This window comes from Hoplias malabaricus, chromosome 8 (genome assembly GCF_029633855.1).
Source record: "Hoplias malabaricus isolate fHopMal1 chromosome 8, fHopMal1.hap1, whole genome shotgun sequence".
NCBI lineage: Eukaryota > Metazoa > Chordata > Actinopteri > Characiformes > Erythrinidae > Hoplias > Hoplias malabaricus.
Window position 1 is genome coordinate 36,305,504 of NC_089807.1, and position 12,712 is coordinate 36,318,215.

At 39.8% G+C, this 12,712-nt stretch overlaps 1 protein-coding gene across 3 annotated transcripts in view; it reads right to left on the reverse strand.

Moving 5' to 3' along the window:
• Positions 1 to 275: 275 nt before the first annotated feature.
• prim2 (DNA primase subunit 2) overlaps positions 276 to 12,712 on the reverse strand; it is a 63,616-nt gene continuing 51,179 nt past the window's right edge. For 2 of the 3 annotated variants that reach the window (XM_066679575.1, XM_066679574.1), the window contains exons 13-14: positions 5,146 to 5,214; positions 276 to 636 (exon numbers count right to left, since the gene is read on the reverse strand). In XM_066679575.1, the coding sequence (XP_066535672.1) occupies positions 418 to 636; positions 5,146 to 5,214 (288 nt within the window). In that variant the 3' untranslated portion in view covers positions 276 to 417. The remainder of the gene's footprint in view (positions 637 to 5,145; positions 5,215 to 12,712) is intronic. The other variant, XM_066679573.1, reaches the window with a different exon arrangement.

Here is a 12,712-nt window from a genome sequence, read left to right on the forward strand (position 1 = left end):
TACACAAATTAAATGTACAATCACCCTATAATGCATTATTAACATCTAGGGAAACAGACATTTGGTTGATTGGTAAATACCACTTATTAATCATATCATTACCCACCAGTCCATAAAGTGCTGCCTGAAAAATCAATGAGAAAATTAAGACAACAAATATCAACACAACAAAGAAGGTTGACAGAGTGAAGCAAATGAAGATATCAGAGAAAAGCATGACATACAAAGAACTGATTTCATTATTGAATATTTATTAGTTTTATGTTTACAGACACGATCAAGTTTAGTATTTGATTTATTTATATTTTTAAACAATCCAAAACCACTTGAACCTTTCAGTTTTTTAAAGAAGTTACAAAAATAGCGCTGGAAAAGCATCTTTAAAGAACCGAGGAAGCCGTTTGCTATTGTGTTTGATTACTCATCCAGGAAGTAGGAGTCTAAATCCCCCATCCCCTCCAGATCCTGTGTGGTGTTAGTTTGACGCTGCATATCGGCACCACGGGCGGCTGTGTTTTCTTGTGTTTTCGGAGGCACCTCCACTTCCTTCTTGATCTCCTTGCCTCCGCCAAGCATTTTCTGACTCTCTATGAAGTACTGGTTGGGATGATTCAGAGAAAAGCCAGCATCTTCAATCTGTTTGGAGGAAGGAGAAAGTTCAGACAGTTCCCCTGACCTTCTGCTGACACTTTGCTGTAATCCATTAGCTGACAGCAAACAGGACGGAGGATATTCAGATTAGGGCTGTGGTTTGTTTATGGAAATGTAATTCCTTCGCAAGCTGAAACAGACAACCTCTCCCCTCCTTTCTACCTTGGTGTATAAGGCTCAAAGTCAACCTGCTTTGAAGTTCCGCTGACTGCTCCCACTGCGCTGCCTTGTCTCGAGACTCTGGTTCGCTTCCATTGTTTAAACTAAATGAAAACAGACTGTTTAACTGTATTTGAACCATCAGAACATCACCGGGGCCCTGCACACCCTTAGTCCTCCAGAAATAAATCAAAGATCTGAGCCCGTCCTTATCTCGGAGGGGAGAGCGCTTGGGTCACTGGTGGTGTTTAAGTGGAAAACTGAGCGATCCATTACACCCAGATCCATTTCAGTGTTACCGCATTACAGCAAAAAAACCACACTGAAGTGCTCTCTCGGTGACAAATGAAAAATGCATAAACATGAAACCGTCTAAGCAAGGGCTCGGAAATGAATCAATCCTGAGATTTTTTTTTTTTTTTGGATTTAGCTCATTTCTGAAGCCCCTTCGCTCTGTGGTGAGGGGCAGTGCTCGTCTGTGTGCCTCCCTGCTGCCTTTTCATTACTTTCTCTAGCGCTTGATTTATTGCCCTTGTGTAAATATTTCATCGGTGAAGTATTACATTTTGACCTTTAATAAATGCTGCCAGAGAGGGAGGAACAGTGGCGATCTATCTGTTCGAACTCCTGGATGTGGAAGCAGGTGGGACATATGGCAGTGATTAAAGTCCCGCCACATGGCCCAACAGCCATATCTTTATGCCTGTGATGACTCCAGCATCCCAGATCAGACAATGGCAGAGGGGGAACCAGAATCCAGCGATGCACCAATAAGCATGCTTTATTGTGCGCATTAACGTCAGAGATGCCTCTTCATACAACTGACTTAAAATATGACTCATGAATTTCAGATATGTGGCTTTCATTGGGGCTGGGGAAGGGGTAGTTTATCTTTCACGTCCTGTTAGCGTGGGCTGTTCATCAGGACGGGCGTCTTATTCGTTTCGGAGGATCATAAGTTGTTCACATTGTTTGGCTTGCGGCTATTCATCATCAGCAACGACCCCTGCACTCCGCGCCCTCAGACTAACCGCTAAATAGTGCCCTTGGATTGCAGCGGCACGGCCATTTTCACTGTTAGCCATTAAAAGCCATTATATCCTGTCAATAACACTTGGAGCACATTACGGCGTTAAAGAAGGGCTGGGCCAGACACAAACACGCACATAAAAACCTCCTGGTAATGGGGAGGAATTTGGTGGCACAGATTAGGGCTAGATCAGGGCATTCGTGAAGAATCTCTGGAGTACTGGGCTGCTGTTTTTATCAAAATTAAAAATGCATTAAAAAAAAGCACACAGTGTAGGGCTGGACAATAATTCAATATCAATCTATAATCGCAATATAAAATGTTTCAATAACAATGACTTTTAAACACATATTCAATGTACATTATTTACAACATCTGTCACTGACTGAGGTTCATTACAGGGCGCTGTCGTTAGTTTAGCGCACTGAAATTAACATTTCGTTTAAAAATATTAAGCCAAAGCCAATATGTTTATGTTTGATGGCGATGTCATGTTTGTTTGTTTTTCAGTGGATTTTATACTGTTCATATCGATATCAGAATTATATCTTATCAACCATAATTAAGAAATATATATCATGATACCAATTCTGGCCTTTTGTCCAGCCCTACACAGAAGCAATGGATTGTTTCTGAATTCAGCGTCTTTGTCTTCAAACTAGAGCACACAGACAGAGCAAATACACTTTAGAAACTGGACTGTTGATATCAATCCTGTACAAACAACACCCACAAAAGTCCATGCACAGTTAAAGGAACACGAAGTAGGGTTTTACTTTACAATTACAGCTTCAAATTCATTGTGATGTTTCACTGACATGTAATAGAGTGAACAGAGCCTAGAAAACCAAACCAAACCACGATCACCACCCATCACATCATCTCCTCTTTAAGGGAAGCCCAGAGTCAAAAATATAAAATCTTACCTAGTGTTCCTTTAAACCATGCCAAATAAAGAAAGAAACTATGAGAGACGGTGCTTTACAATAATTTGATCACAGGTAAGTGGTGTTCTGCTCAATTGTGATGCTATTTGTAGACAATTATATATATATATATATATACACACACACACACAAACAAACTTTTAAGTGAGAATCAGTGTGGCCTTAGTTTTCCTTATGTTTTCTAGCTCTCTGTTAAACTGCATAGTTCTAGTTGTTAGGAAAATTAGCTGTAGCCCCTTAGTACAAACCAATTTAGACTGTCAATTTATTTGTCAATACACTTGGTGGTCTTTGCAATCAGGATAATTCACAAATGACAGTTGTTTGGAGACTAGCTCTGTTTACACTGCATTCCAGTGGAGAGTGTACACTGAGAATTTTACACTGACTTTTGGAAATCAAATTTTCAAAATGAAACGTGTTTTATTCTGTATATTTTGTTCTATAATTAAATGTCTAGTTTGTTTAATCTCTCAGCTCCATATTCAGGGATTTTTCCTTGCCTCACTTTATAATAATAATAATAATAATAATAATTTGATAATTACACGAAATCAGATTTTACATCAGAGAGTCCGGGTATAGGGTCCGTTTGCTTTTCAACAGCCAATCATACAGTACCAGTCAAATGTTTGGACACGCCCACTCAGGGAGGATTTCCTTTGTTTTGGGCCATTTTCCACATGTTGTGAATGTACAGTACCAGTCAAAAGTTTTGGACATTTTCTCATTCAATGTTTTTTTTTTAATTGTTTTCTACATTGTAAATGAATTTGGACGACATTAAAATCATGAAGGAACACATGGAATTATGCAGTAAACAAAAAAGTGTTAAACAAACTAGAATATGTTTTATACTTTAGATTCTTCAAAGTAGCCCCCTTTCGCGTTGATGACAGCTTTGCAAACTTGTCGTTCTTTCAATCAGCTTCATGAGGTCGTCACCTGGAACGGTTTTCAGTGAACAGCTGTGGCCTCGTCAGGAGTTAATTTGTAGCACTGCTCGCCTTCTTAATGTGTTTGAGTCTGTAACTTTGGTTGTGGAGAGGTAGGGGCTGGTACACAGCTGTATACAGTGAATAACCATATTCCACCTATTCCACCAATGACCAGATGTGTCCAAACATTTGACTGGTACTGTTTATCATAACAATCAAATCATATCAGCATTTAAAAGGAGTGCCTGTCCCTGGACCCTCCTCTGTTGCAGTCAGACCCGAGCTCCTGGACACATGTTAGCGGAGAGGACCGGGGGGTGCGACTGTTACTTAATGAATTGTCAGGTACAGAACATCTTCAGAATATATTCTGGAGATAGCTCTACACTCTGTCTGGTTATGTCTGCACGCATGTAGAGAATGGGAAAAATCAGATTACTGACTCATCTGTCTGAAATTATCTCCGAAATCAGCGCATGCTGTTTACATGACCACTTGAATAATCTGATAACTGCAGAGATCCTATTAACTACAGATTATTAAGTGCATTCAAGTGGCACTCATTGACAATCATTTGAAAGGTATACCTCTCATTTTCATAAAGGCTTTCTCCTTTTTCATCAAATTAACTTGTCACTAAGCAGACAGCAGCGGTTTGCTTCGCACAGGTGTGTGCACACATTTTCACCCCTAACTCGTCAGCCGGCTGCTTCCGAGAGAAGGGACAGGGCACCTGCCACACGGCTAATCCTGACTGACACAGTTTGGATATATTACTCCCACTGTGTGTGCGCATTTGTTTGTTTGTGTGTCTGTATTTTGGGAGACGATGCGGCTCCTCTACGGCCTCCTGTCTAAATACTATATGCACACATGGGGCAGAAACACCACAAGAAATCAGTGCATGCCGAAATGTGTGCCCTATTCATTTGCTTTCCCACTGGCTCTGACCCACAAATCCACAGCTTTTATGTCCCGCTTTATAGAACACATTATTGAGCTCTGGAAAGCATGTTAGAGCAATCTGAACGGTCGATTCTTACAAAACACAGAAAAAGATTTCTCAGATTTAGTGCACGGGGCAAGCAGGCGCACATGACCCTCTCAACCCACCCACCCCCAGCACGTCCAAATTCAAAAACACATCAGCTAAATAATAACCTTGAATATGACCGAAAATGCTGATCCAAAGGTCCTTGCTAAAAGGCCTTAGATCAAATAAATTAAGAATTCATACAAGGGTAAATTAATCTTAAGTGCTATAATAAACCCATAAAAATTAAGCAGCTATGACAGCTAATGATGGATGTGATTACAGTGGCCGGACTCTGTGGAGCGTCTCCAGAAGAACAGCAGGGCTGCCCCAGAGCTGCCAAAAACAGGCCCAATTAAACCGGGTCAGAATGAAAGGCGTCCTTACATTGTGTGTCAATTCAAAGTACTTCTGGCAGGCCAGTTGATAGTGCATTCCCTTGACAAGCTCCAAAATCTGTGAAAAGAGGAGAAGACAGAGAGAGTTGAGATCCATTGGCAGACCAGTGTTCTAGGGTTAATTTCCCCTTTGTGTTACGGGTTGTGATTTATTTATTTTTTTCACTGCTCCTTGTTCATCATATTTTTAACTGCAGAGAACAATTAAACCTCTGAAAGGGTCAAATAAAGTGTCCAAATCAAATGAAATGAGATTAAGGAATGCATAAAACTCTCAAAGCAAGTTAGGCCAGTGTTTTTTGCTGTGCATAAACACTGACATGTGCTATTTATTCCCAGTTCCATGTCATCCATACATTTTAAAAGATGCTGTATATGCTTCCAATCCAAAACACATTTTGTAAATTTCCATTATCATTTCCTCACAGTTCACTAGCTCTCCAGTTTGTTTGCACACTAGAAAAAAAAGGGCTGGTGTTCATACCCAGCTACGGCTCCGTAAAAGGGAAATAAACAAAGCGGCTTGGACAGAGAAACGCTATGGAGCTTCTGAAAGGAGGGGTCATATTTTCCCCACTGCTGATGTTCAAACCTCAATAATCTTTCTCCAGACTCAAATACAGCTTTAAGTCATAAATACTAAGTAAAACCATTTAGTGGGCGGCACGGTGGTGCAGCAGGTAGTGTTGCAGTCACACAGCTCCAGGGACCTGGAGGTTGTGGGTTCGATTCCCGCTCCGGGTGACTGTCTGGGAGGAGTTTGGTGTGTTCTACCCGTGTCCGCGTGGGTTTCCTCCAGGTTTCATCCCACAGTCCAAAAACACACGTTGGTAGGTGGATTGGCGACTCAAAAGTGTCCGTAGGTGTGAGTGAATGTGTGTTGCCCTGTGAAGGACTGGCGCCCCCTCCAGGGTGTATTCCTGCCTTGTGCCCAATGATTCCAGGTAGGCTCTGGACCCACCTGGATACTGGATAAGCTCTTACAGATAATGAATGAAACCATTTAGTCTGTTTTGCATACATGAAGTTACACAAATATAACAAATGGACCTGTGAGGAATAATAAACCCTTAATAAAATTCCGTTAATATCTAAACGAGTTTCATAGCATTTTTGTGTAAAATTTTTTTAATTAAACTTCAAATATTCTCCCAGTCTTTTGTCATTTTATGGCAACTATTGTGTAGTATTAACACTGACAACTGCCATACAATCCAACAAAGAAACTAAAAATTAAGTAGTTTTAATATGGCATTCCCCACTGCATTCATTATGAGCTCCAGCAAGGAAAAAGTGCTGCAAAAGCATGTGCATCTGGTGTGTTCTGTTCTCTGAGATAATATTGTATCCAAAATAGGGTTGGTTTAAGAGTTTTGGTTTAAGATTATGATTTAAGGATGGTGATTTCCATGTTAGTGATCATGAACGTTGCGTATTGGTTCTGTTGCTACACAACAGTTATATTAAATAATACACATCGGTGCTGGAGAATGTCTGAATATTGAATATGATTATAGGTTACACAAAAATGCTTCAAAGCTTATTTGTACACCTGATATTTGAGGGAAGAGTCGACGTGACATGACTAAATATTACCTTCGACATTTGGACAAAAATCTAATTATTTTAAAATCATATGAATCCACTGATTCTTCAAAACACAACCTGGGACCGCTCTGGATCATCTAGGATTGTCATAATCATTCTTATATTGCAGTATTTGTAATATCAGTATCAGAAATGCCTATATCTTAATGCTTATTATTAATAATGTATTGTGCTACATTTCAGTGCGATTTGAGAAAAAGAAAATAGGAGGCAGGTTCTGTCACGACCTTCCCTCGAATAGCACGTTCCAGCCTGTACTCCTGCTGGTAAATCATGGTATTCTTCCTCAGCAACGAATCGACAAGAGCAGAAATGCATTATACAGGACCTTGAAAGCATGAGGCACTACTGATCCATAAGCTTCAGTGTTGCAGTGACAGATGACAGATGGAGGGCAGAGGTCATATAAACCCCATATCGAGGTGTTATCTGTTAGATCAGAGCTGAATTCTATAAAGCTGTCTGGGCTGTCTCAAGTTTATCAGCAATGACAAAACTTTAGAGTCAACTGCTCAAGATGATGCTTCCACAGACTGAGATTTAACAAGACAGTCAGAAAGCTTTGTTCTTAGTTTCTACGTTCTTTCTACTATGCTATCGTCCAGTATTGACTAATGCAGTTGGGATATTACAAGCAATAACTTCGCTGTCATTCATATGGCAGATTAGGGTTCAATTCCACAAACAACAAGCGTCACCAGGGGTATTTAATTAAAATTCAGTGAGGCCCAGTTGATAAATAATTTGTTCAGCAAAAGGCGAAAACCTCAGGATCTGAGCCTTGTATAATAGTGACCACTCACATTGCTGAGTTTGATTCATACCATGTTTTCAGACCAGAGAAGACAGTTCAGAACCAGTTACAGAAAGAATGAACATAAGGAGGTTCAGTATTCTGCATCAACTTTGACTATACTGGAGCAAGGCATGCTTCTCCTCCTCACTTTCCCCCATTAAAAGGATTATAGGTCCAAAACCTATAATAAATGTGTTACAAGTTGGTCATGGAGCCATTATTTGATGACACCCATGCTATATCAGCAAATGTCCTTGAGCAAGACTGCCAAATCTTATTCATTAGCTTATATTTGTACAATGTTTAAAAGCATAAGCTGCTCTGGACAAGTGTCTGCCACATGCCATAAATGTAAAACGTATATAACGCTAACAATCTCTAATAATTTTCTTATACATCTGGAATCATAACACTGTCACAGTGGAGGTAAACATGAATCAGAAGCAGCTTGCTGGTTTATTTTTTCCCAGGTGGCTTATTATTTTCTTTCTAGAAACACCTTGTGTTTGAACAGCCCTGCATCACTGATATGTGAATGTATTCTACCTACTGTTGGTCAGGTTTCATGGCTTAACTCAAACAGTCATTACCGAGCCCTTACATTCGCCTTGGGTGACTGAGAGTCAAAAATATAGTCTGGTCATAAAAACAGTGAGAATGGGCTCGGCATGGGGGAAGACAGATGAGTTCATGGAGAGGGAAGCAGATCTAGCAGACTGCAGCAAGTTTTTCCAGCTCCTGGTTATACACACAGCCATGCATGAGTTCATGAGCATTTATGCAATTTCAGATTCTACCTCATACGCAATTAAAATATTTAAATAATACTGAGTTGCTCAAATGAGGACTTTCACTATATTAATTGGGTTTTTGGAACAGTTTTATCCTGATCAGGGTCACGGTGGACCTGGAGCCTAACTGTAATCAATGAGCGAAAGGCAGGAACACACCGTACAGTGGGGCTGTCCATCACAGGGCACTGCACACTCACTCAGACACTCCCTCTAATGGGCAATTTCATGTAGCCAATCCACCTGCTAACATATGCTATTGGACTGTGGGAGGAAACCAGAGCACCTGGAGGAAGTCCAGGCAGACACTGGGAAAACACCTTAAACTGCTCACTAATCATGCCCTAAGCTGGGCTTTGAACAAAGAACCCCAGGACATTGGAGCTGTGTGTCAGAAACACTGTCTGCTGATATTAAGAGTTATTAGCCAATTAATATCAACTTTTAGTTGTGAGAAGTGTAATAGTAATAAGTTACAAAATACCGTAAATAAATGGTAAACACCCTAAGCCCTAAATACTTGGGTACCAATAGTGTATAAAGGGAATAGTATTTCTATTTTTGGCCTATATGTAAATGTAATTCTGTGTGTAATCTATGAAATAAAAGTGGTTGATAAATAATCAACTGTTTCATAAAACAACACAACAAAATAATGCCTCTAAACACTGCTAACAGCAGCAGCACTACACTTCTTTAATACAATACACTTGCTATAATTGCAAATGTTTTATTCACGTTTTTACTTTCTGGCAGTAAATCAATGAGCCTGAAGCTAAGATAAACCTGATACATGTTTCAGGGTTTCAGTGGCTTTGGCTCTAGAAGTGGATGCTGAGGAGAAAGAGGCTGGACCAAGAAACTGTGATATCTCACTAGAAGCCCAAACACCAGTCATTTGACTACAGAAACAAACTCAGCCCCAAATAAATATATAATTAAACAAATAATAATAATAGACAGAGTTTCAGAAGACTGTGGCTTCCCAGAATTGTCCTTTTTAAACATTAGATAGACACATGAAGGCTAGTTTAAATGAATTTCACTTGATTTCTCTTTCAATTCAAAGCTGAAATTCTCTTTTTCTCGTTCTAATTCTCTGATATTCAGACACAAGACTAAGATATTCAAACACACCACAACACCTGAGTGTGTAAAGATTGGCTGCGATAGAAATCCATCAAAGCGAAAAAGAACGTTAATCCCTGCAAGAAAACATTTAATATTTGCAGCCTTTTGGTGCAATATGGATTCAGTTACTTCAGTTAAATTAATTAGTCGATTTATCAAATAATTGTGTATAGATAAGTCAATTACAAAAATAATTGTTAGGTGCAGCCCTGGTGATTAGCATCTAAAAATCTATTATTTGTCAGAATATCTCCGGGATATAACATGAACTGGGATCTAGCAGAATTTCCTGAGCTTCCATTTGAAGTACGGTGAAGTCACTGACTGTAAAGTAGGCATGATACTAATTACTAAGCAGAATGCATTAATTGCAGCCTTTGGCAAATTAAGGCAGGAGCCTAATTTTGATTAATACGTGATTGAATCTGCAGCTCTAACCACGTTGTACAGCAGCTGTCTTTGGACATGGTCATTATCAGTGGTTCTGCTTGTTCACCACTCTGATTGGAGTTGGTAGAGGAACAAGTGATCCTTTAGCACTTCAACGCATAGAGGAGTGAGAGTCTCGTGGCATTGTGGGTTCACTGAGCGAGTGAGAAAGAGGTTAATTCTGCTTTTCCTACAGTCCCACTCTTTGGCGGATGGCACCTGCTCCTTCTGGCCTCTGGTGTCACTTTGTCACCAGACAGAGTGACTGAGAGGGGCGGATGTTCTGCATTTTAATCAGCCTCCTACACAGCCCTCTCGCCTTTCACTGCAGTTTTTAATTATCCAGCGCACTGGGCTGGCGCTGCAGTGAGAGGAGGCTGCATGCTGCGCAAGCTCCTGGCCTTAACTTCACAATGCCACCATCGCCGTGCTCTCTGCCCACAGGTCTGAGCCTCTGCAAGGCTACAGGGTGTTGGAGGGGGGTGACGGCTTGGGGTCGCCAAAGAAATTGTGAATTTAATTTGATGGGAAATGTGCAGCCCGTGGGCTGACTTGTCAAAGTGCATTAGTGAGCTGTCCACCATTTCCCTCAAACACGCTGTGGGTCGTGTTGGACATGCAACCCACCGGGACACTTCCAACAAAGCATACAGAAGATAGGAGACTACAAGGCGGGCTCTTCCTTTAGAGAAAGAGTTGCACTACCACTATAAGAGGGCTGCGTTCCAAATTGTAGTGTAGCTCCCCAGGCCTGAACCAAAACAGAAAGATGCTCCTTTGGTTTGAATCCTCAATTTAGCATTTTATAGTAACCTACTATGAAGAAAATGTTATATATAAGTAAGTAATACTAGGGCTGTAAATGATTCTATTTGAAATAAACTGATATGTAAACATAATTTCTCAACATTATTAGCAGTTAACTCAAAGTATGTTGAATCAAAGCATTACAGTCTCAGCTGGTCTTGAACCATTCAACTATTTAGTTCTCTTTTCTTTTCCAAGATACGATGAAAAAACTCCTCCAATACTAATAATTTTAATCTTCTTTTCAGAGACAATGGGAAGAATGTGTAAGCATCGCACAATTTTCATGATTGCACAAAATTCACAGGCTTTGCCCTTTCTCCTTATTAAATAATAAATTGCAAGATTGTGGTGTAATGAAGAATGGATTACATTTTTTAATAATAATAATTAAAAAAAAAAAAAAGACTAAAACTGAATACTTTTCTGAGGCACTAGGAATATCTATGTTTAACACCTAACTTTATAGGCTAATTACACGCAGTCCATTAACTGCATCAGTGTCTGAGGCCAATAACTCTGAGAACATTACAGCAATAGCCAGCAATCTCACTTCATTGCCTGTCATATATAATATCACTTCATGTCCTAAAAAGCTGCTAAAATGTGTGTTTTAAATCACAAGTTTTTAAAATCCTGGGTCATAGCCCTCAAAGTGTCAAAGGGAATTAAAAGCACACGAGTGAAATTACAGACACTCCTCGTCCAGTTACAGACCAAGCAGCATGTGGACAGTGGTGAGGGGTCATTGTGATTCTGTCACAATTACCATGGACTTTAATGATCAGTGTCAAATACTTCAGTCTGAAGGGGTTAAAGAATCATTAAAGGGAGTAAATACAGTTAAATACAAACAGAAAGTGGCCAAACTTGAATATATTTTCCATAGGAAGTATTCTTCTATATATAGGAATACTTGTAAATGAAAATGCAGTGGAACCTCTACTAATGAACGCCTATACTAACGAACTTTCTAAGATACAAACCGGGCATTTGAAAATTTTTTGCCTCCACCAACAAACTATGACTCTAGAAACGAACCAGAGCCTTCGCCGAGCCGGCGGCTGGAAATGGCCACTGACCCCAATAGGCGAGTCTCCCAGCGCCCAGACTTGAGTGAGCTTTTAAGATTAGCAAATTGTAGCTTTAGCAATTTAGCATTAGTGTAAATAGCAGACATTCGTGCTAAGTTAAGCCGTATCTACACTTCGTTTCCCCACATTCACCCACCTACTCTCCGTTATTCCACCCGCCCCCCACCTCCCGTCATACAGCCAGTGCCTGTGTTACTCCTCCAGCCAGTCGTCACGTCTTCGATATGTAACCACTTAAAACTTTATTTCTTTTTTATTACTGTTACCACTGTATTTCTTTTTTATTTTTAGTAACGCTACATGTATTTTTACTAATTTGAGAGTTTTGTAAACATATATCAGTGCAAAAAGGGTAACTTTCGGGGTGGGGGCTGGAACGCATTAATTGCGTTTCCATTATTTTAAATGGGGAAAATTGACTCGAGAAACTAACTTTTCTACTTACGAACCGGGTCACGGAATGGATCAAGTTCGTAAGTAGAGGTTCCACTGTACTACTACCTTAAATGTGAAATCAGTGTGGAGACAAACTTGTGGATATATTACTTCTGGAATTTTATCAAAGCATTTACAAAAGCCAATATAAACTGTTAGAAACTGTCTGAAAAACTTATTTTTATGAACAATTTGTAAAAGCAATTGAACAACTTCCATTAGTAACTTCACTTAAGGACGATGAAAATAAAGTAAGAAGCTATAAGTACCTATATGGACGTAAAATAGCAAAACCAACAAGCGATGCCTTCTTATTGACAGTTGACACTACTTTCGAGCTCATTTTTCACTTCGTAAAACATTTCAGTTGTGACAGTTGGGTTCTGCAGCAAAACAATCACAACCACAGAGTTGTTTTTTTGTTCTCTCCCCTTCAGATGAAACTCGTTACAGCAGCACATGACA